General features: G+C 36.0%; 1 protein-coding gene across 1 annotated transcript; it reads right to left on the bottom strand.

Moving 5' to 3' along the window:
• Positions 1-2,815: 2,815 nt before the first annotated feature.
• On the bottom strand, positions 2,816-15,470 carry dmbx1a (diencephalon/mesencephalon homeobox 1a). Its single transcript, XM_026946329.3, has 5 exons — positions 15,254-15,470; positions 7,494-7,659; positions 6,715-6,893; positions 6,203-6,581; positions 2,816-4,934 (listed from the first exon to the last, which is right to left on the bottom strand). The coding sequence occupies exons 2-5, from the start codon at positions 7,645-7,647 to the stop codon at positions 4,516-4,518; spliced, it is 1,131 nt and encodes a 376-aa protein (XP_026802130.2). The 5' UTR covers positions 7,648-7,659; positions 15,254-15,470; the 3' UTR covers positions 2,816-4,515.
• Positions 15,471-25,341: the final 9,871 nt, after the last annotated feature.

Raw genomic sequence — 25,341 nt, 5'->3', positions numbered from 1 at the left:
ATCATCCAGCTCTCTATTTTTTTTTATGATGTCTCTCAGATTGACGCTCGCGTTAGCCAATCAGAAACGAGGAAGCGAGCATGTGATCTCCCTTCCCTTTGTTGATGTATTTCTGATTTTGCTGTTTTCGGGTTTGTTAATATGTTCAGTTACTGTGATGTTCTGAATTATATTAAGGCTTCATGTTACACAGGTCATAAACAGCCATAACCTTTGTAAGTAGCCTACTGTACTGTGTGTTTTGAGCACATTTTTATTTTTTTTCTCCTGAACACAGGAACAGTAACAAGACAGCACTGACCTTGACCTTTATTACCATATTACAATCTGTAACACACACCTCCGGGCATCTCGTGTGTTCTCAAGTGTTTATCTGTGCAGCCGGTGCTGTTGAAGCATGTATATGTGAATAACTGATCCTGGAATTGTATGAATATTTAGCGCCCTTAGTCATATGGACGATGACATTTTGCCTCTTCGCAAATTGACTGAATATTTTACGTCCTGTTTAAATCTGCTGTATTTAAAGCGGCGGTTAGCGACCGTGGCAAGGGCATCGTGGAAGCAGCATCGAGCCTCTGGTAAAATACACACCGAAGGGAGAGCCTCTTTATGGGGAGCAAAGGGCTTATGCATTTTGACAAACCACGCTGTTTAAGATATAATAGCGGCATAATCACGGCCCCGGGCCGTCATTCTTCAGCATAATGGCTCGCTTATTCATCGGGGGATGGCTTATGTCCCCAAACCGATTTTATTTCATGAGATTACCTTGTTCCCCTTCTCCTCCAACACTGTCTTTCTCTCATTCTCAAACCATTTCTACACACTCAGCTTCTTGTTCTTCCAGACAAATATGAGGATAAACACTGTATAATCTGTACTAATGCTGTATAAAATATCTGGATTTGCAAATGCAAGCTCCTGTACTAAGCTTACTTATCCTTAAAAGGGCCATTATTCTTATGGTACGTTGTTAGCTAGCAGAAATGCTGTTCTGTTTCAAATATTATAAAAAGCTGTAATAGCTCAGACAGGTTACAGAAAGCTAACATTTTTGTAAAAATAAAAAAATGTAGAATAAATAATAAGTAACTAAAAAGTGCAGAATTCATTTTGTGGACAGATTATACTAGCTTCCAGTCAGTGAGCTAGTTCTTGCTAGTTAACAAGCAACTTGCTGACTCATGCGCTAACAAGACCATGCACGGATTTAAATGTCTTATTTTTCACGCTGATCAAAAATAATCCTATTGCTCTGGCCAGTTATTTAGATTAGAAATTAGCCTTTTAGTTTATTAGGCAGATGTAGGGTTAGCAAAAAAACTGAGTGTGCTAGCTAGCAAGAATCCTGATCATTTATCTTGCTAGTTAGCACCTAATATCCATATGAATATTGGTTAAGGACATTTACAAACTTACTGTAACACTGCATCAACACTGATATGAAAATCAGCCGAATTCATGAGTCGGCTCATTGTTAGAAAACTGAAAAAAAGAGCTAAACTCTATGTAGCATGCTAGTTAAGAAGCTGATGTTCATGTGGGTTTATAGGCTAATACCTACAGCTAACAAGGTAATTAATTCTTTTTAAATACTGATCAATAGGTTAGTGTATTGTTTGCCTTCATTTGCATTAGTTTATAAAATTCTTTGAGTTTCAAATTAGCACTTTTTAAGCATGGTAGTTTGTGAGTTTGCAGAGTTTAGTGACAAACTGAAATGCAGAATTAACTTGTCTGAGTTAGCTAGCTAACAAGAATACTGATTGTTGAACTTGCTCGGTAGCCTAAACTAATATCCATGCTAACTTATTGGCTAACAATAACATTCCCAATTTTACTGTGTCTGTAGAAACTCTGCATCAGCATTGATATATGGACTTGGCTGAGCTTGAAGATTAGCTGGAATAGATGTGGGTTTTAAATATTCTTCTTATGCTAGTGTGTGAGTTAGCCTTTAATTAGCAAACTGATCAAGATCGAGCCTCAATTATTATGCAAAATTATAGATAAGATGATTTTTGTAAGAATTAATGACAAATTAATCAATTCCAACAAATATCATAGAGGATGCATTTGAGGGAAACTTAGGATTCTTTAAGATAACTTTGACTAATACAGACCTTTAATCTATATTTAGCATGCTAGTTAACACGCTGATATTCATGCTAATGTATAGGCTAACACTCATTTGAATAAAAATATTTAAACTCACCAATTAATAATAAAACTCAAATTTGTTGAAATTTTTGCCTTCTTTCATGTTAGTTTACCCTGTTAGTTGAGTTCCTTTGCCAGTTTGTAAGTTAATGCAGTTAGACTTTTGGCTAGCAAACAGAAAGAAAAGATAAGAAGTTTCACTAATAATGATCAAATGTAGATAAGGGGAGATTTATTGCATTGGTTGGTGGTGCTGCATCAGTTTTGCCAAATTAGTGACTTTTTTTAGACTTTTAGACTCCTTTAGCCACTTTAATTAAAAAAAGAGCGACAAATCTAAAGCTTTTTGAGCAGACATTAGCGACTGTGTTGCTTTTTTATTTTATTCTATTCTGAGTGTCTTCAGAAACTCTTCCTTCATCATGTAACGTGTTTCGACATGCAAATGATCATGATGAATCAATGAATATGCAAATTAGTCTATGACATCATCTGGCGACAAAAACTTGCCACTTTTCTCAACAACACTGTGCTAGATTTTTAATGAATATACAATTACATTTAGCAATTTTTTTTTTTTATCAAATCTTACAGATGTGGAGTGTGAGTTGAGATGAGCACACTCATTCTGATATTTCAGATAAAATGTATAGAAATCTTCAAAAAACAAACCTCGCTTGTTTTAATATCTTCAAGCAATGTTTTATTGACGACTTATTTTACAAGTTCTCAAGCCTACAGTTGTAATAGAGAAAAACGTATAATGTATATATTTGTTCTTACCCGGCACCAGTGTACACTACGAGTTCACCACTTTACTGTGATGGAAACAGTGCAAGCGAGTAAAACTTTATGAGCACAGCAACAATGAAAACCAACTGGAGGAGTTACATAGATAGATATATATACGACCAGACTGTTAAAGGTTAAATATCTGACGCAGGACTAGCGTCCACCTCGTACAAATCTCAACAACGGACAGCTACGAGGATCATCACGGGAGGCTGGACGCGTCCTTCTCAATCTAAAACATAAAACTTTTTACATTTGCCTTACCAGTAAACATTTATAGATAAAAGACTTTGTGTAATTTACAGAGTAAAACAGTTTACAGACACGGCGAGAGGAGGAAGTGCTTTCCATATGGACTTCCTGTGTATGGAAGTGCTTGGAGCTTTCTTTTTTCAAATTTTTTTTTTCCCCAAATGGAAAAAAAATAAAACAAATATTCGGTGTATTAAATTATGTCACTTTAACACAGCAATAAAAAAAATCAGAGCGTTTTTATTTATTAATTTATATCCACCGTCTCGGCTAATCGCACCACCTTGCTAACATGCACTGGGGAAAAAAAAAGGCTTGAATTTTCTGTTCATTGCAATTATTTTCCCCTCGGAGCGTTAGATATACAGCGATCTGAAATGATATGCATGGACTGTAATTGCATTTCTTCCTCAAGGCTAAATGTAATTAAAAGCTTTGCATATGGAGTCAGTGATATTATTTTCTAATTATCCGGCCATTTGCAGTTTAACATGGTTTAAATGCTGGCCATAAAACAGGTGAATTAGTCAGGTTTAATTAAGCAATCTGGTATTACAAGGCAGGGATTTACACGTTACGTACAGAATTATGTAATGTGTAATTTGAGCACTTGACTAATTGAATTAGAACGGCCTCAGTGCATGCAGAGCACGAAGCTTTTCTGGAAAAAGTGCTACAATTAAGCAGGTTTACTGTAACGCGTACGTGTACAAATGGGAAGAAAGGTAAGTGTGTTATAAAAAAAAAAAAAGTAGCATTAGCATTAATTTTTTGTTGGACATTTGCTGATTGTGTTTCATTTTCTTAATACGTTCAATGAAACCTACTGAAAATGAATCACATTTACCTTATTTTCTGGAATATAAGGCACTTTTTTTGCTTACATATACAGCGAAATGATGCGTGTGAGAATTTTGCTATTAGCCTTATGTTGTTTGCTTATTTCTAAAACAACTACAAATAAATGTGTAAGTAAAATGCTATCCATACAGCATCCTATAAAACATTGTGTATAAATTTATTGTTTTTAGCAGACTTTATTTAGAGTGGTGTGTCTTATACTAAGGTGCAACTTCTAGTCCAGAAAATAGAGTAAATGCATTTTTCTCAATTCGAAAACCGCTGCAGAATTTTTTACTTTTCACTGATGACAAAAACTTAAATAAAAAATACTTGGAGGAAAAAAAAGTTGCTCAGAAATGACATTACATTTCTTTACATAGATTTTGTGAAGTGTCTTTGCGGATCCAGGTGGTAGCTAGGGGGATTCATTCAGCCGAGCGTGTCCTGTTTTGTCGCAGTTAGTGTTTAGTTGGGCATGGTGTCGAGGCCGAGAGAGGCAGCGTGTTGCTTGGCGCGTAGCCGCAGGTTCTCGATGCTGCTTGTCTTGCTGTTGTGGCCGGGCAGCGCAGCGGAGGCCTGCAGCAGAGGACCGCTCCACACCTGCTGCGCGTGCTGGGACAGAGACTGGTAATACGACTGGCAGGGCAGTGAACCCAGCGGTGCTGGGACGCTCACGTTCATGCCCAGGTAGGGCAAGGAGGACGGGGCGGCCATGTCGAACGATGGGTAGTGCACCAAGCTGTTAGTAGCAGCCATGTGCTGGCGGAACTGCTCCTGTAGACGGAAGAGGCTCAGCGGTGATGATGAGTATGAATGGCTCTGAGAGATGCCTCCAGTCACGCCGTTAGCCCCGGATGTGATCACCGGTGAGCCGAGGGGAGATTCTGAAAGGAAAAACATGGAGACAATATGTTAAATGTGGGGTAGATTACACAGAGGTGGCAACGTTTTTTGAGTCCTTGCTGCAGTGAAAAGGGAGACGCTTGAAAACTGAGCATTTCTGCTTTTTTCAGATAAATGCGCTGGAAAAACTGATTAACTGAAGGGGAAAGGACGTGAGCCTCGGTTTTGTGACCCTTGTGGTCCCTTCTGGTATGAAAGAAATGGAGGAACCATTAATTATTAATTAGCAGTCACAGTGGATTTTGTCTGGCTGTTTTCTGGATGCACACTGTTACTTGACACAGATGTGAAAAAAAAATAGCCTCCTCATCCACCAACATGCGCTAAGGGTATTCTTGTTAGCAATCTTAACACCTCAGGATGACAAAATTCACTCTTTCTGTGTCTGTATCTTTACACTGCAACAGTTTCATATACACTAAACCAAGATTAGCATATATAAAAATGTCTCTTGGTAGCTGTAGCCACGATTGAAGTTTTAAATGCTAATAGGAGAGATGTGCTTAAATGTATATACCAAGATAATGGAAATGCTCCTGATACTGTTCAACAATATCCATGACAACAATCATAAATGATGCTAGGCTTATAGTTATTCTTGGCTGCCATGGGTAAACTCATTTTAACAGTGCAGTAACTTATAAGCTATAAAAGCATCATCACAGAGAAACGACAGAATTAAGCCACTGTGGCCTGAGCATGGTGTTAGAAAGATGTATACTGGAGTCACTGGTGTTATGAGAGGGATTAACCACTAACCCCCACCACCTTAAGCAAAGTGAGTAGATGTTTTCAGCCAAAAAATAAACTTCAAGCCACAGATTAAGTTTATATGACGGTCTACAACATAAAGTCGTGTGCTCAAGTTACACAATTCATCAACAAGATTAACAACTCAACAATTCGTGGCACAAACAAGGGGTTGTGCTTAGTTTGTCGCATCAAAATTTTAATCCATAACCACAGCTTATTAAAAAATAACCACCATGTCACCTCAGCAGCTCCGTAATTCTGAGTAAAAAAGACAAAAAACAAAGGTGATGATGTATGATTAAGACAAATCCCAAACAAGATGCAGCTGAGCTTCATTTACGCTTAAAATTCCACCCTGGTAGATGATAGATGTTGTTTTACAATATTACAGTATTATTATAAAGAGTATTATGGTGTTATATAAACTGTATTACTGTATTATAACATGATATTATGGTTAGACATGGAAGAATGTCATCTCAGCCCATGTCTTTACCTGGTTTGGGGCTGAGGCGTTTACAGGGAGGAGAAAGACTCCCAGACTTGTCCACCTTCATGTCATCCTGGTGAAGCTTTATCTCTTCTTCCCTGTCGGTTGTGTTGTCCTCTGTGGCCGACTCGCTCCCTGACTGCTCCGCTGAGGTGACGTTTAGCTCCACGCTCAGCTCCGACGGCCCCTCAGCCTCGATGGAGGAGGAAGAGGACGTGGACGAAGGAGGAAGCGGGTTCTCCAGGTTTACAGTGGAGGGAGCGTCGGTCTTATCGCTTGCTCCTAATGTTCCTTCAGGTGAGGCATCCTTCTGCTTCTGGAGCTGCTCCTTCTGCAGGCTGCGCTGCTTCTTACGAAACTTCGCCCGCCGGTTCTTGAACCACACCTGATTTCAAAAAGAATGCTTTCAGATTTAAACAGACAGTGAAATTTCTGAAACATTGGTTATTTCTTATTGTGTGCTTCTTGTATCCAAGGATGTTGTATTGAAATGTTAATGGGTTTGAATGACATCTCACCTGGACTCGCGCCTCGGGCAGGTTGGTGCACATGGCCAGCCGTTCACGCATCACCACATCCGGGTAGTGTGTTTTCTGAAACGTTTTCTCCAGAGCCTCAAGCTGCTGCGCGGTGAAGGCCGTGCGACTCCGCCGCTGCTTACGATGCTGAGAGCCGTAACGAGCCTCGAGTATAATGTCTTGAAATGCGCAGCCGTTTTTTGAAGAGAGAAAAAAGAAAGATGTTTAATCAGTTGAACATGACACAAGCAGGCTTTTGTATATGTGTCTTTTGCATAAACGAGATCCATTCCCATGCTAGCAAAAAGCAAATCCAAATTTTTCTGCACCATTTTGTCATTTCACTGGAAATTCTTCTGTAAAATCTTCCAGTTTCTGTTCTATTTTTGTTGTTTTTGTGGGACTAATGGGAAATGAAGCAAGCAATCAAGTAGTAAATATTAATTGATAAAAAGTATCATCATCAAATAATTGAATATTGGAATAGTCGGAATAGTTGGACTGTACCAAGCTTGACTGCTTAATGCAAAGTGGTGTTGAGTTTCGAGGTATGGATTAATTTTTACATCAGGAATTTCTAGGAGGCTGAAAATGAGCAGATCTCAGGTCACGTGTTTGGGCATGGATCGTTCCTCATTAGTTCCTCATTAGGCTTCAGTTCAGATGTTAATATAAAGAACAGCAACATGAACACAACATGACTAGCATGCAGCATTACTGTATGTACAGATGTTAATGTCCAGATGTTATTGTTATGTCACAGTGAGCCTCTCACTCACCAGCCAGCCTCTCAGCGAGTGTGAGTGCGTGTACGGATGGCCGGTAGTCGGGTGCGTGTTGGGCCTGTTGAGCCGCCTGCTGATGGAGGTTGTACATGGCGCTCAGTGAGTTCATGGCGTGGAGGGAATACCCGTTCACGCCGTAGTGCTGCATGGCGTGTGACGTCTGCAAACAAAATGGACACGGTGAGTCTCATGCAAAGGATTTCTAGCATTTTATTTACAGCACTACAGATCTTTTTGAAGCCAGTGCAAAAACCATCCCATTTACCACCGTATAGATTTATTTAATGCACATCTTACAGCTAGTTAAATATTAGGTACATTAAGAGAAAAGAAACAATCCTATTTAGCCATTTTTTTCACACAGCTTTTCACCGCAATCATAGCTTCTGCAATATTTCGAACTGCTATGTCAGCACCTTTGATTTGTATTTAGATTCAAGCTCACATCATTTGTGCTTGTTTTTAAATATCAAGCTTTTTAATTGAAGTAATCAGTCAATTAGACTTGTAACTTGTATATAAAACTATAAAACTAGATAATAACAATAATAAAACAGCCACTGTGCTGCCATTTAAAATGCAGTTAAAATCACAGAACACCTTCCTAAATGTTATGCAACCCATGTTTCTGAACAATACACTCATAATGCGAGCTGTGTGTGTGTGTGTGTGTGTGTGTGTGTGTGTGTTGGTGTGTGTGAGAAAGAGAACATATCCACTATTTACACCTTATTGATCCTAAACTGAATTGAGAGCCAGTAAAGGGAAGCATACACACCTGATAAACCTATAAACTCACACTCCTTGAGGTTGTGTGTGTTTGTTTGTGTGTGTGTGTGTGTGTGTTAGAGCAGTGAGATGAGTTAAGATGAGATGAGATGAGCAGAAACACTGCTCTCCCATTTGGCCTGATTGGTAATCAAACTGACGTCTCTCTAAGGGCATGATATGATTTCCTACCACTTTGGATGAATTGAAAACATGACATTTATAATTATAATTAAAACGGTAATTATAATCATCCGTTCAGAATCTTGTCAGAAGGACGAGTGAATAACGAGCCACGTCATCAATGTGTTGGGCTAATTAATGATTTAATGGATTAATTAATGCACCCAGTCTCATCAGTGCTTTAATTAATGAGTCGGTTTAATGTCATAAGCAGCATTAATATTAGCATTTCGTTTGCTTTGCAAAGCATTTTGGGAAGAAGGGTTTGTTCATTAATATCACATTACGCCTCGTTCCAGTCCATTAGTCGTGTAAAAGAACCTAATTGCTGCAATTAGCACTTGTTTACCTAATGGAATGTGACTTTATGCTTTCAGCTAAATTACTGTAACTAATCCGATAGTTTCAGGTTTTCTAAGAAGATCTGATTTAGCTAAAAATAAATGACGAGTTTATTTAAAGCAGTAGGATGAATAATATTTAATATTGTTTATTTAAATAACAAAGTTTTTGTATTTTTTTTTTTTACATTTTTTATATAATAATTTCAATATTTTAATAATATTGGACTTTTAAATTGCGTAAATAATAGGAAATGCAATTGATTTAATATTTTGAAACTTTTTTAATATTTAAAAATATTAATCATTTAAATAGTGATCATGCTTGTGCATGTCATGCTTCTTAAATTAGGGTTCATGATGTCGCCTGAGGGTCTACAATTTTCTTTTTCTTTGTCTTTTTCAGTAGTGGACATAACTCTCAAACTCCATCATTGGCTATAGTAATATTATTATTATTATTATTATTATTATTATTATTATTATTATTATTGTTGTAATTATTATTATTATTGTAATTACTAACTGACTGGTGAAAATTCAGATGATGTTCTTTTGAATCTGATTGTAATTTTAATAACACTAGGAAATTATTTAAAAAGATTTTTGTTAGATTTTTTTACACAGTGCATCTGGCTCCAGTTAGGGAAGGAAAGTTGGAAAGAAATAGAAATAATATCCTCTAAATGTTCCTCTCCAGAAACATGATGGTCCATGCTGCATCTGTATGGATTATGTCCCTAAAATAAATCCGTGCTGCAGTCAGAAGTGGTTCGGTGGAGATATTTTCTCTCTCAAAAGGCTTTCGAGCTGAAAAAAAAAAAAAGTTTGTGACCCCCTGCTATAGTGTGTGATTTGCACCATCGTGGCAGGTTTAAGATGAAACCCTGGAGGAACGATTAGATATGTATTAGATATGTATTAGATATGTATTAGATATGTATTAGCATGCAGGCGCAGGACAGAGCGGCGTATCTCACGGCACTGTGCATTAGTCAGGACGAAAAAGTAAATCTCCACCTGCTGGTGTTAAGAGCCGTGAGGCTGCTGCTTTGTCCCCAGACACTTAACACGGCGAGGTGCGGATTTAGGCGACTTTTTCCTCACTAATGCACCGGATGTATTTCGGAGTTGGTTATCAGATTAAAAATAACACCGAGCAGCCCCGGTGCTGATTCCTCGAGGCGTCTGATTCATCAGGATGCTGACAACGAGGGCAGAAATATTCATATTCATATTCATCTTCATTTAATGCAGGTATTTTTAATTGATAATAATTCATTCTGCAAATTCTTTTTATCTAAGAAAAGAAGAATTCAGCAGCACAGCTGATGGTCACGGGCTCGAGCGTCGCTTTCTGGGAGTCTCGGGATTTGAACTCGCAACCCGCTGGTCATTAGGACAGAATTTTTACTGCCGTCTATTATCACATGAAAACTAGTTAAAGGACTAAGTTAAATGTATTAATAAAAACAAATAATATGTAAATGTAATACTACTACTGCTAATAAATAATAATAATGATAATGATAATAATAATAATAATGATAATAAATTTTTCAGTGACCAAGAAAACCAGTCCTGATTTTAATACTTCAGTACTTTCTGTTTATATTTTTTGTTTATTCCATTTTTCATTAACAGACAAAGTAACAGAAAGAGTTTTTTTGTCCTAATTTGTGTAAAATTATTTATTTATCCTAATTTCTGTGCAATTATTTAGGCACGACCCCAAAAATATGTATGTTAAGAGTTTTTCTTTTCAATTTGCTTCATCTTTTTTTCCCACAAAATCACAATACATTGTCCTGATCACAATATTTTTGAACGTTCAATGTTTAATGAATAAATTACTCCAGTTTAATGAAGTAATTTATTCAATAAATAAATAGCATACTGATTTTTTTTTACTCCAGCATCACAAAACATCCTGATCTCAATATTTTTGAATGTTCGATGAGGTTTTTTTAATATTTAATATATGCACTAATTTAATTAAGTACGTTTAATAAAGTAATTTAATTAATAAATCCATTTATTTAAAAAGTAGTCTAATGTAACTTGTGATGATTAAATGTTCATAATTGAATATTACACACACAGGGTCATGCAGCTTTCATAAACCTTATTATCATTATAATAATAACATGTAAATAAAATTCTTTTTATTTTTATAAATAGAAATATGGGCAATTTTGCTTTATATTATTATTTTTATGCTTTTTTTTTCATAAAATGTGCAGTGTCATGTGCCTCTAGGCCTACTTTTGATTTTAGTATTAGATTATAATACTATATTTTTGCTTTTTAGTATTTTGCTTATTATTATTATTATTATTATTATTATTATTATTATTATTATTGCACAATAATATGACAAGAATTAAGAAGTAAAGCAGGCTGCACACACACACACACACATGCAGACCCACAGCGTTGCCTATACACGCCTCTTTGCAGGGGTGGGAAACGCATTAAATGCATTAAGCAGACATTTTGGCTATTAAATATTATTAAACAGACATTAGGCGGTGTTGTTGAACGCGCCCTCCCTCCCTGTGCAGCCTATTAAGTGCGCTTGATCAGGGGGCCAAGTGGGAATTGGTTTAATTCTCTCGGACAGAAGGTGCTTTGCTAAACATTTACTTTTCTCCCCGCAGTGTTTTTTGGAAGTGAATGGACTCGCTTTCCCCGCGCGCCCTTTATCCCGCGGCGGCGTTTTGGCTGAGATGGATGGATGGAGGGATGCGGGGATGGAGGGATGAGTGGGAGGAGGGATGGAGGGGAGGGATGGGGGGGTCGCTTTTCAACTCCTTCGCGGCTATAAAATATGCACACTGATCCCCATTTGGCTTCCTCCGTCCTTAATGGAAGTGCAAATAGGTTTCGACTGCGGAGGCCTTCATCTATCATCAGCGCTGACACGGACGGACACACACACACGCACACACACACGCGTGCACACACACACACTTAAACATGTAAACGCGCTTCTTGCATGCAAGGATTTGGTTTTTTGAGCCAATTCTTTAAAAATGTAACCGTGAAAAAGTGTAAATTTGACCTGATCACGTCACATCCTTCACTTCTTTACACCAAATTTATTTCCAAAAATCGGTGAGCCTTCATTATTACAACTTTCTTCTTCCTCCTCTTCTTGAAATGGCTGTGTGTGTGTGTGTGTTAACTGCTAACTTCCCTGTAAACTCTTAAACTCTTCAATAAACCCAAATTTGTTCCTCATTCAAAATGAAAAAAATATATTTACAATACATTATGAGTTATTTGTTAATCAGTTTTTGATAATCAGTTAATAAACTCTGAGAAATAAAGGTACCAACATGTACTTTTCCTTGTCGCTATCGTGGTACCATCAAATGTGTATCTTTTGTACCTTTAGTGCATATCTTTGACCTTTATTTAAATAATATAAGGTACGTAATCAGTGTTAAGGAGCAGCATTAAAGCTTTACTCACTAAAAGTCACCACATCATGAACCTTCACATACTACAGGTACAAAACACAAAGTCCCCTCGATGGTACCACGTCAGCGACACTTTATTTCTGAGAGTATAACTCACATTCACCACTGCAAAAGTGTAAATATTATACATATAGCCGAATAATATGCAAACTATATTAGTCTTTATTACGAGTAAAGTTCGTACCAGTCTTTCCTAATCACTCAATAAACATAATATTAGGACAAAAAGAAGAAAAAAGAAAGAAAGAGCAGTTTTGTTTCTGAAAGTACAAACAATTTCAAGTGGTGCTCAGGGGCTAATTATATAGTTTTAAAAGTACACTATATTTATTTTCCCAGCTGCATAGAAGTGACAGTCTGTTTCATAAAAGAACAGTGGAATATTTTAACAGATTAATAAGATGTATATATGTATATATAGGTTTTGTGTTTCCAAAAGAACTTGATGAACTATGAATACATTTAAAATTTTATTTAAACAATTATAAACAATTATAGATGTGCAAAGTGGAAAGCTGTCTTTAACACAGCTAACACAGTCTTTTTTTTGCCTCAGGTTAAATGCTAGGCCTATTTAGCACAAAGCCCAGCTTATATTAATAGCGTGTTTCACAGCCATTGTTGTTCTATTCCTCCGCCACTTCTTGCTGGAGGCTGTGTGTGTGTGTGTGTGTGTGTGTGTGTGTGTGTGTGTGTGTGCGCGTGCTCGAGGGGGTAACAGCACTCCACGGTTACATTATTAAAACATCATTATGTAAATTGGCGTGTACAGTCTCGGCCTTTGATCAGACAACATTAGAAAACACACACACACACACACACACACACTGTCCACTTTCTGAAAGGCCTCCAGCGACTCTTCTGTCTTCTCGCTGACAGATATTTATTTTGTCAATCATAATTTTTTAGTGCAAGCTGTTCAAAGATCTCAGAACAGAGTTGATGACAGAGAGAGAGAGAGAGAGAGAGAGATTTGGGAAAACTTTTTATAAGCTTTTTGTAAGTGATGTTTAATGTTTTTTGTGACTGATTATTTTAAAATATTGTGATATTACAAAAGAAAATCTACGTACAAGGGGAAATACAAAATTCTCACACAGTAAGCAAGTGAAGTGTCTGAATTTTTGGATTTTAAGCCTCATCATTTTGGAAATATTATCAAACCAGATGCAAAAATAAAATCATTCATATTCAATCCTATATTTCAGCTCTAAGTTTAAAAGGTGATTTATTTGAATAGTAAGAATGGCGTACTTTACATAGAGATGTGTTTTAGTTTATTCTAATGCTACCTGTTTTGAGTCCACTTGAGTTATTTATTTATTTCATTTTTTTTTAGAAAACAAATCACTGATCTATGCTATTTCAACCGATTTATCAGATGCACTCATAAAACTTTGAATTAAATCACAATTTAGCCCAAAATCTGTGCTGCTTGTAGGGCATAATGTCCAAAATCTTAGGCACTGCAAACGTTCAGTCAGAGATCTAATTAAGATCACAGCGATCACAGCGATCTCCCTTTTAACCGCACTGAAGCCTCATTAATTTATCCTTTATTTATTAGAAGTTCCTTAAACCTCTGCTAGACATCATTCGTGATCTCAGGAAGAGAAAACTCCAGGATTACCAAAAAATATATAAAATATAATAAAAATAATTAATTAACGTGCGTTGACAAAAAGTATCATGATTTATGTGTTGGAATAAAATGATAAAAAAAAAGGTTTTTTTCTGAATTAACTGGACATTATGAACTAAAATTTGGACACGGATTCCATTAGATATAATATAGTTTAATATAGTTAAACTTATGGAAAAATTAGCTTATTATAAAGTTATTATAGAGTTATAATCTAGTTATGGTTATGGTTATAATATACTCATAAAGGGTTAAAGGGTCTTTTATCTTTCAATTTGCAGTAATTAAATATTACATCATTAAATGATATTAAATGATCCTTTGTACAACTATTTATATATATATATATATATACATATATATATATATATATATATGAGAGAGAGAGAGAGAGAGAGAGAGAGAGAAAGTCTCACGTTGTCTCATACTCTATCTGCTAAATGTATTTTGTCAAATTAACATTTTGTCAAATTGATGAATAAATAATAAATTGTAGGCTGTTATTCAGCTCTACGTTTTAATTGCGCATATGATGTAACATTAACATTCAACCGGTTATTGGTTGCACAATATATCACGATATTTAACATGTACCATACTGTAATCGCACACACACACACACACACACTTCCTTCAGAGGGTGAGATAGTAAATCTGGGCCAAAAAGATCTAACTCAGGTCTGGTTGGCCTAAAACTTTCAATTAATTGAAATTCTCATTAGAAATTGAACCAGCAAGAGCCGGGTTTTGTTGTAGGCTAAAAAAGTTGAACTCTAACCCCTAGTCAGGACTTTGAGGATTTCAGAAATGTTTCATGTGTTGAGGCTTTATTTATAGCAAAAAAATCTTATTTCTTGCAAGGTGGGGAAAAAAATGTCAAAAATACATCTAAATTCTTTGGACTGAACAACAAACACTAACTCCAGTCCTAATCCTCATCTTCACCCAAACCTTCATACCCTCCATGAACAAACAGTTTCAGATACCATCATCACAAATGTGTACTGAAGAGAGAGAGAGAGAGAGAGAGAGAGAGAGACATTTATCCAACTTTCACCAAGTTCATTACACAGAATTATAGACAGCTTAGAAGATTGCTTGTCCCAGAAACAGAGAGTCTAGATGTGAAGTGTGAAGTGTGCACACAGGAGCTTATTACCGGCACCTGCGTATTAACGCGTCAAAACAGTGTAAAACACACACACACACACACACACACACACACACATTATAAATCTAATGCATATGTGTTGAATCTAGGAGTGAAATGGTTGCATGATTAGAAATATGTCCTGTTTAGTGCAGAAGTTGGAGAGTTGCATTGCTGCTGCTTACCTCTGTGTGTTTCTGAGCCGAGAAATGAAAAAAACGCGCAAAGTATCCTGGAACCTCCAGAAGTCAAACCTCTGATAATATTTTCTTTTGCTTGTACTTGCGTCCACTTCCGGACTTCCTTCAATCTCTGCAAGCCTTCTCAGTCCATCCAAAGTGTCTCAGTGTGTGTGTGTGTGTGTGTGTGTTTCTTCCAGTCTCGCGCTCCTGCGGACGCGCAGTGGTGCCATCTATGAGCTCCAGGTTCGGGGAGGGATTTTAAAGAGCGCAGGCTGAGAGCAGCTCGGATTTCTATTGGTGCTTTCAGCTGTCAATCAAACTGATGAGGTTTGTGCGCTTTCCCCTGGACTCGTATGATGGGCTAGTACCGTTTTTAAATTTCTCAGTCACGCGCTTACAGAGAGCAAAAACAACCGAACCAACAAATCAAGAAGGAACTAACTAATTAATTGATTTATTAAAAATAAATAAATATTGAAGTAAATTAAGGTAAAGTAAAATTTGCATAGATGTAGCCTATATTTTTTAGATTCCTGGCAGTGCTTGGATTGAGAGGAAACTTGAGGTTTAGTGTTTAATGCGTGGAATTATTAAAATCATCATGACTTGGATTTTGTTTTTAAATAAAAAACTACAGATTAAACTTGAACTTAAACGCGATTTCTTCTCTGAAATGCATGATAAGGAGCCATGCACGGTTCCTTGGTGTTTAGAAGTGCTATTACATTAATTTATGTATTAGATATTAGATTAAGGATTATGAATAATAAATATATTTTTATTAAGTGATAGGATTTATTGTCATGGAATGAAAGTGCTTGAAAGTTTAATTTTATTAAGTTTATTCTAATCTTCTTCTTCTTCTTCTTCTTCAATGCTTCCTAAATATATATAGATTTATTTATTTATTTTTAATGATTTCTTTTAAAGCAAAGACCTCACTTCAGACATTGTTCCCTGAATTGTTTTTTAATTTATTGTTTTGTTTTTTTGTTTTTAATTATTATTTTTTTTAAAGCAGAGGATCCACCCCGGACCTCGGACCTTCCTCCCTAAATGTTTTTTTTTTTTTTTTTTTTTTTAATTAATTAATGATTGTTGTTAAGCAGAAGCATCACCTCCTGCCTTGCTTGTGTTTGTCTGACAGCTTTGTCATGCCATGGCACAGCACTAATAAACGCTCCAGTCTCTGCAGGCCTGCAAAATGTGTGAGCTGTTTCAGTCCTCTGTCTCAAACTGACTGCCGGTAAGAGGATTAAAACAATAATGCCCTTCTCTTCTTGAAGGGTTTTTTTTAAAGAAAAGATTTCTTCTCCCGGAGCAAAAGCGTTTAGGTCGGAATTAAGGGCAGCAAAAAACGCAAAGCCGCATAATGTGTCGGAGAAAAGAGGAATGAAAATCCTGAGATTTCTCCTCTGAGTGTTTGCTTCTCATCTGGAGAGGTTTATTATTTATTTAAATCCAGGAGAATGAGGAGGATAACTCCAAAACTTTACTTTAAATGTTGCTTAAATGGTTTTAAATGATGCGCCGCACAAATAGTGGACTATATTTATATGGATCTATGTATATATATGTATATTTAGGAATGTGTGTGTGTGTGTGTGTGTGTGTGTGTGATCGCGCGCTCAGGTGTAATAAAAGCAGGTACGAGGAGAACTGACTCAAACAGTGTTAAAGTTCATGTTACAGAATGAGTCTATAAGGAAAAATCCATATTTTCAAATGAAAATGTTTTATATTTTTGAAAATAGACTCATGTCGCATTTTTTTTTCCCACAAATTCAAATTTGTATTTCTGAAGTTTCACCAGAAATCAACTCAGTGTATTTTTTATACGTTATAACTATAATTATAGAAGAGTCTGCTTTATTATAGCCCTTTTCCCCCCTGTTTTTAGTGATTTATTTTATATTCATTGTACAGAATTTAAAAAAAAAAAAAAAGTAAAACCAGGCAATTAAACTGAATTATTAGGGGTCCAAGCACGAACAGTTTGTCTATTATTATTATTATTATTATTATTATTATTATTATTATTTCACCCAAACCCGTGTGTCCTCTCCCATTTTCCCATCCTTCCTTATCTCTTCTTCTGAGAAAGAAAGCGGATTAACTTGTGAGCCGATGGAAATAAAGCCCTTAACCGCGAGCTGTAAAGCCGCCCAGTCGCTTAGTGAGGAGCCTTTCTAAAGCAATTAAAGGCAGAAAAAAAGCGCTGCTCTTTCCTTAAAGCAGCTTTACTCAATCCCAAACAGCTCCCTATTGGACACTGCCCAGTGCCTAGTGCACTACATGGACTGTACCCTATGTAGTGCACCTAGTTAGGGAGTAGGGAGCACAGGCGGAGCTTGCACTTACACAGCATGATGAAGGAGAGATGACATTATAAATATAAAGGATGTGAGTAAATATAAAAACTACAAAAAAAAAAAACCCAACAACAATAGTAGACTAAACTCCAAAAACAAACAAGAAAAAATCATAATGCTCTTTTTAATTCTAATTTTATTCTAAAGTCTCATATTTGCAAATTTATCAGGAAGCTTCTTTGCACAAGATTAATATGTTGTTTTAACTGATTAGGCTGCACCGACCAGTAAGCCTAGTAATAGCTAGTAATAGCTAGTAATGCTAACGTGCTATTATGCTAAGCTAACACATTTTTGTGACGTCATTATCACATTTATAAAATGACATTTCAGTAACAGTTTCATTATTATTATTAGTAGTAGTAGTAGTAGTATTGTTGTTGTTGTTTTGTTTTGTTTTGTTTGTTTGTTTGTTTGTTTAATTTAATATCAAGCTACTGTTTTCCAGCTCCGCGCTAACTGTCATTATTACGTCATAAATTCGCTTACATGTGCATCATGCTCTGATTGGCTCTTGAAAGGTTTCCATGGAAACGGATTGTACCAGTGAGTCCTAGAATAGGTTGTGTAACATTTTTCAAGCTCTCTAAACCATTTTAAATGTAAAATTGTTCATAAGATATTTATTTAATATATTAGTGTTAATATTCTAACTAATGTTTAAGAATATGACTATATTGTACATTATACCGCTGTGTATGATTGTTTTACATTGTTGGTTGTGGGTGCTGCATAGCTATGACACCTACTGAACCATCCTTTTGTCACTGAAAGACAATATTTCCCCCCTAAGTAGTGCACTTGTTTAGGGAATAGGGAGTCATTTAGGAGCAAGAGTGGATCAGAGTTTCAACAGAAAAGGGAAAAGTTAAAAAGTTCTGACTTACCAAAGAGGGAATGTAAAGCTGACACAAATTTTAATTAATATAGTAATTTTTATTTACAAAGTTATGGTAGATTTATTAACAAGTCATTGTTATTTGATTGAAATTCTATTCAAAATCTTACTGAAGTTCAGTCAAGTTTCTTTTCCACATGAACTCCAACTTCCTGAAAGTGTTTACATTTAGGCAAAGACAGAACAAACTGAATTTAAAGAACTTAAGCTGAGATGTAAATTATATATATATATATATATATATATATATATATATATATATAATTTACATCTCAGCTTAATATATATATATATATATATATATATATATATATATATATATAAACAAGGATGAGTGCAAATGAGGAGATTATATCATCATACAATAATCCCTTATTTTATTTACACCTAAAAGAATTGAGATAGCACTTTTTTTATAGCTTTGGGAAGGAAATAATTAAACAAAGGCTTTTGGTGCCATGCACTGTGAGGTTTGGCTGTTAATAGCTAATTAATAGCCCTAATGATGTTTCTGCAAACTCCATGAATACATTAGGTTTGCAGTGTGCAGAGCTTTAGCCTCTCAGGCTCCATTCAAGGGTATTTCAGCATCTGTTCTTCCCAGCGCAATTAATCATTTTGATGTATGGTTTAAAATCGACTGCTTCCAGGAGACCTTTTTTGACAAGAATAACAAAGCAATTTGCCAGGAGCCATCTCTTAGACACGTTATTAGTAGCACCTTCATCTTAAACCCATTTTTTCCTTCCTTTTCTCTAAATTAGATACCTGTATTAAAGGGGCAGTGCTACTTTTTCCCCCTCTTGATTCCTGGAGAAATCTCATTATTCACGACAAGATCCCAGGATCTTCAGAACAAATCCTCATGCTAGAAGTTTTTTGACCTGCCAATTCCTCCAAATCAATCCTTTACTGTCTTTTCTCTATCTCTCTCCTTTTCTCTGTCTCTTTCTCTCTCCCTTTTTTCCCCTTTTCTCCCTCCGTCTCCTTCGCTCACTTTGGCCCGGATCCCCCTTGCACAAGGGACCCTATTGTATCGTCCTAATCCAGAAGCAACACAGCTTAAGCGACATGGCGGGATAAAAGGCCCATCAAGCCCACAACTTTATGGGGGCAAATCTCCACCTAATCCCTCGCTTTATCTAAACAAAAGTCCCTCTGCCTTAATCCACCTTCGCTTCGAAAATAAAAAAGAAAAGGAGGAAGAAAAAAAGAGCCAAGAGGGGCTAAGAAACCAAATCTCACACACTTGGGTTGTGAGGTAAGAAGCAGATTTCACTAACTGCTTCTGACAAGCTTTTACCTCTCTGATATCGACAAAAACTCAAAATTGTGAAGTGAAGAATCAAGCATGAAAAGGATTTTTTTTTTTTACTTTTTTTTTTTTTTGATGTATACATCTAGAGATGTTCAGCCAGGCATATCAAACACATCAGATAAGCACTATAAGTGGAAGAAGATCTTATATATTCTGTAATCTAACATACACCTATATATACAACTTTAAACTTTAATGTTAATGTTCAGGTTACAAACTCTTAAAAGTTACCGTAATGCACCTTTAAGGTATGTAATTGGACCTTCAGAACTGGTGTTGGATCCATTTCACACTGTGCTTCTTAAATTATTGCAAAGTCTTCCTGCTCGTATGGTAATCATTATATCTGTACATCTATACTGCTCTGTGTATTCAAATCTATAATCATTTGCATTGTTTTGCATATTAATTTAACCCAATGTCCTGTAACAAATCAATTTCCTGCCAATAATCAAAGAAGTATCTAAAATCCACAGTTTTATTTAGATTATATTAAAAGATCTACTTGATTTTGATCTGTTTCTGATCTTCAACGTGCTATAAATCTTTATTAATAATATAATAATATTTAATCTAATAAATCAACCAGAAAAAAAGAATTTTTAATTGTTGTTATGAGATGTTGCTTGAATGAATGATAAGTGATCAGGATTTTACTCAATTAATGATCGATGAATTATTTGAAGGCTTTCAAGGAAAATAAGACGGACTTTAAAAGTAAAAAATGTCTGTCCTGTAATAGTTAAAGAGAAACAGGACAGAGTGTGTGTGTGTGTGTGTGTGTGTGTGCGTGTGTGTGTAGGAGGGGGGTCTATTAGCTGTAATTGGGTAATTAACCGGGTAAAGAGACTCTTTACTCCTTTAAGTGGCCGGCTGCCTATCGAGTGGTTTTCTGTATTAAACAGGAAGCACTGCGGCGCTGCTGCCTTATTGGAGATTGATTTCTGATTTCTGCCCTGAGCGAGTTTCAGCTATTCACACGTTTACAGCTGAAGGATTAGGACAGAAAGGAAGGTCGGGCCTTTCAGATCCGAGAGCTTTTATTTTATTTTATTTTTATTTTCTGACACAGCAAACACATAAGAGTGGTTTAACGCTCTAAAAGTGGCACTTTCACATGATTAATAACAGTGGATCAGTACATAAGAGAAGAACTGTAATACATTTAATACGGTAATACCTATAACACATTTTGAAGTGTTAAAAACTTTTGAGGATTGTGATGGATTTGTAAATTTGGATCTGCTGTCCACTAGAGGAGAAGGAGATCCTGTTTTGAGTCTCGCTTCCACAGATTTCATTGATGACAATTAGTGTTAAAAGCTCTGTATAAATATTGTTCTTTTCATCAGATTCATATCACACTCAGACCTTTTTAGTAAAGACGTCTTAAAAATGAGTCTGTGGTGATACGTTAAGAATAAAACACGCTGTGTCATGCTGTTATATGAAAATAATCAATGACAAGGTGGTGTGATAAAGCAGAGTTATGAATATTTTCCAGTAACAGCATGACCTGAAGTGTTTTATTCCTCTTATATCTCAATGATTCCTCAATGTTTATTCGTTAGTGACAGTTTTTTAATCTGTTTATAGTTACATTTAATGTCCATGAAACAATTTTTTTCCTACTCTCACTATAACAGCTATAAACAGTTATTCCCTCACCAGCTTCTCTTCTGAAGTTAATAATAAAAAAAAAAAAAAAACACAGAGTAAACTCCTCTGTCCTGAACACTTTTTCTCATGACTGTTACAAAGCACTAACACTGGAGACTCCTTCCACAAACGTTAAATAAATGTGTCCTTAGAGAAAACTTCACCATTTTTTAATCTGTTTATGTGAAGCGTCTGCCGTACACGTCCCTGTGAATGAACTGTTACTATAGAAACGATAACGTATCAGAATGAGTGCATTAGTATAAACCTGCGCTACTGTCAGAACTGCTGTTATAGAGAATTAATCAACACCAATCAGAATCAAGAACTTAACAGCACTGTGGTATGAAGGCTTGAAGTTTTAATTGACCCACCAAATGACGAGTTAAGCTGAGTTAAGAAGATGCAGTTCTTTTTTATATATAATATTGTATACAAAAATAAATAAATAAAAAAGCATGATTTTGGGTTAGATGATTATCACTGTGTGAAATTTTATACCTGTTGTGTTTTAACCCATGTTTTAAACCAGGCTCAGGTAAGTGCACACAATGGACCTCTGTCTAGGCCTTTAAGGTTGACTCCCGCACCTTAATACGGCTAATTCCCCTTAACAGCACAAACAAAAGAACAATAGACTCATTAGAGAGTCACCTAAGCCAATCCCTCTCAATCCTTCAGAAATTCTGAGGTGGCTCCAAGCATTAGCGGCACTTAGAAAAGCCTCGATTTGAATCCGCACGCTGTTTTCATCCCCCCTTGATTTTCCAAAGTTGCACCTCCACAGGATTACCTGGCCTCGCTGTAAAATGTTGTTGCAGTGTGACTGCCTGATGCTCAGCCTCCTACGATAACTATAAATCCTCTTCTTCGGCAAGAATTATAGGCATAAACATGACGGATTGTGTGATTGTTGAGCTCTAATCTGGTTTAAACTCCTTGTTTTACAAAAGCCTGTTTTCAGAAAGCTCTTGACATCGCGGAAAAAAAAAAAACAGTCGCTTAGAGCCACCTGTCACTGTCTAATAGCATTATAACACCGGGGTCATGAGTGTCAAGAGGATATCCTCTGTGAAAAAAAGAGTTTCCTACGAGTTATTTCTGTTTTAAAACCCAGTCAGAGTCTCTTCTCAAACACGAGTCATTCTGATAACTATATCCTGTGGATTGCAAACTCATAGGTGTGTTTAAGGCCTTAAATTTCTCTTTCCTTAAAATCTTGCTAAGTTAGCATTAGCGATGTAAATTAAGAACTTTTAGAATCCTCTCACACACAGCTAACATTCTGAATATTTATCTGTATGTCTTCAAAACCCTTTGAGAAATTAGCTAGCTACCATTGTAGAAAAGATTATAAACATTTATGAATGGTAATTAAAGTCTAGCATAAGTTTGCCAGCTAGCTAGCATTAGCAGTGAGCATTTATAAATATGACTTAAAACTCCACCCAGAAATTGTGACAAGATTAATTAGCTAGCATTATAGAGAAGATTTATTATTATTATTAGTAGTAGTAGTAGTTTTTAAAAACCTAGCATATATTAGACAGATAATCTAACCATTAGTAATGAAATTATGAGCATTTAAAAAATCCTCACAGAAATCCTTTTGGGTTAGCTCATGTTAGCTAGCTAGCATTAGCGGTTATGATAAGTTAAAATATTAAGATATAAGAGTCAGCAGGTAAGATTGTGAACATTCAATCATGTCTTTACGAGCAAATGTGAGACTTTTCTTTCAAACATCCTTTCAATTTAACCTAGCCAGATAGCTAGAATTAATAGCGTAGATCATTTTATTATTTGTGAAAATTCTCTCAGAAATTCCTGACGAGTTAGCTGCTTAGCTGGCTAGCAGTAGCGGTTAGGATTATAACCATTATTGAAAAGGATTTAAAATCCCGTAAAAATGGTCGTTAGTTCATTTTAGATAGCTAGCATTAGCAGGGAAGATTATGAACATTTATGGATACGACCTATAAAAATTTGTTCATAAACTGACGAGTTAGTTCATGTTAGCTAGCGGGTGCTGGTAAGTGAAGAATGTGAAGCATCCCAATTGCTATTTTTTATATAAGAAAATTGCTTTTCTGTCTGAATTCTGAGCTTCGACTGGCTAGCAGTTCTGAGTTAGGCATCGATTTCATTTCAGCTACATTGATGGATGTAAATTTGATAATGAGACAAAATTTTATATTTTGCCAAATCACTAAGAAAATAGGAAAAGAAGACAACATGACAAATTCTAGTGTTATGTCGGAATGTTACTTTAATTGGTTAGACATTTATGTATCCATGTATAGTTTGTAATTTAATGCAATTGGGACAATCTAACCTGAATTGTCTGAGAATTTGTTTTATAAATCCTGACCATTACTGTATATTGTGAAAAGATGCTGTTCCTTTGTTTGCGCTAGTAAAGTATCAGTTAGAAAACAAAACCTCTGCATTGTTGATAGTATCTGAAGTCTATAAATGTGCATTCCTAGCTAATTTCAGTGTCTAATTTGTATTTAGCCTTCTATTAAAACTGTAACCATTCTTTCCTCTGAGACGTATTGACTCCCGGCCAGAGCTATTTAACAGTAATCAAGATGTTTTGAGAGTCTGTCAGAGGGAATCATGCATCCGAGGCCCTTTATCTCTTTCCCATTAACAGTAATTAGCATCGTCGGTTAAATGGGGCAACGTTTAGGCACACGGAGACGCGATATCGGAGAGGCTAAATGGCTTGAGGAGGGATGATCAATGGATATAAGGGGTGAATTAAGGTGTTTATTTCAGAGCTGTTCATCTGTGACAGCTGTGAGAGCCTCTCAGCCTCTCAGCAAGATCATTCCTGTGACGTATCAGTTGGTTTTGACATGTAAACGAGCTTCCTGTTTACAGTAGATGAGTCTGATTGCATTTGATGGATGGGTTATAGATTGTGCCACAGCTGTAACAGATGCTGCTGGTGTGTCAATGAAACCAATAGTTATTAAGCGTATAGTTACTAAGTGATCAGTCATTGGACTTTAAGATATCTGCACCTTGAAGACAAACAACGAAAAAAACAGTTAAAATTAAAATGTGCATAATTGTTAAAATGTAAAATAAAAAACCTAAAACATTTAAAAACATACGTTAATGATTGATTCACGGCATTTATAACGTTTCAAAGTTGCTAGCATATTCATTACTGTTTGCTAACATAGATACGATTCTAAAATATTTTTTGATGCAATCATTGATGTCGAGAATTTATTTGAATTGATTACTGAACATTTTCTACCTGCTGCAATCTCATTGGTTGAGCTGTGTCATGTGAGTAATAAAAACAGGAAGTAAGAGTGCAATTAGTGTAACTAGCTGATGAAAACTAACTGGCTAGCAATGAAAACTGGAAAGACCCAAAATGCACTGCGGCAAGACAATAACATGGATAAGATGACTTCTAACTGTAAGTTTTATTTTATTTTATTTTATCCTCCTGTGATCATTTTAGTTAGCTATTAGAAGCTTCTGTGGTTACTGTAACTGTGCGGTAATAGCCTTCTGTGGTAACTTTAGTTAATAATAATCATATGGCTAGCAAAAATCTCCTGGGGAAACTTTAGCTAGCTAAGGATAACCTCCTGGGGTAACTTTAGCTAGCTAAGGATAACCTCCAGTGGTAACTTTACTCAGTTATCAGAACCTCCTTTGGTAACTTTAGCTGGCTATCAATAACCTCCTGTGGTAACTGTAGCTTGGTGGCAATAGCCTTCTGTGGTAACTTTAGCTAGCTAGCAATAATCTCCTTTGGTAAGTTTAGCTAGCTAGCAGTAACCTCCTGTGGTATCTTTAGCTGGCTAGCAATAAC

The sequence above is a fragment of the Pangasianodon hypophthalmus genome, chromosome 21 (genome assembly GCF_027358585.1).
Source record: "Pangasianodon hypophthalmus isolate fPanHyp1 chromosome 21, fPanHyp1.pri, whole genome shotgun sequence".
NCBI lineage: Eukaryota > Metazoa > Chordata > Actinopteri > Siluriformes > Pangasiidae > Pangasianodon > Pangasianodon hypophthalmus.
Note: the sequence above shows the minus strand (reverse complement) of the source record. Positions and strands in the feature narration are given on the sequence as shown.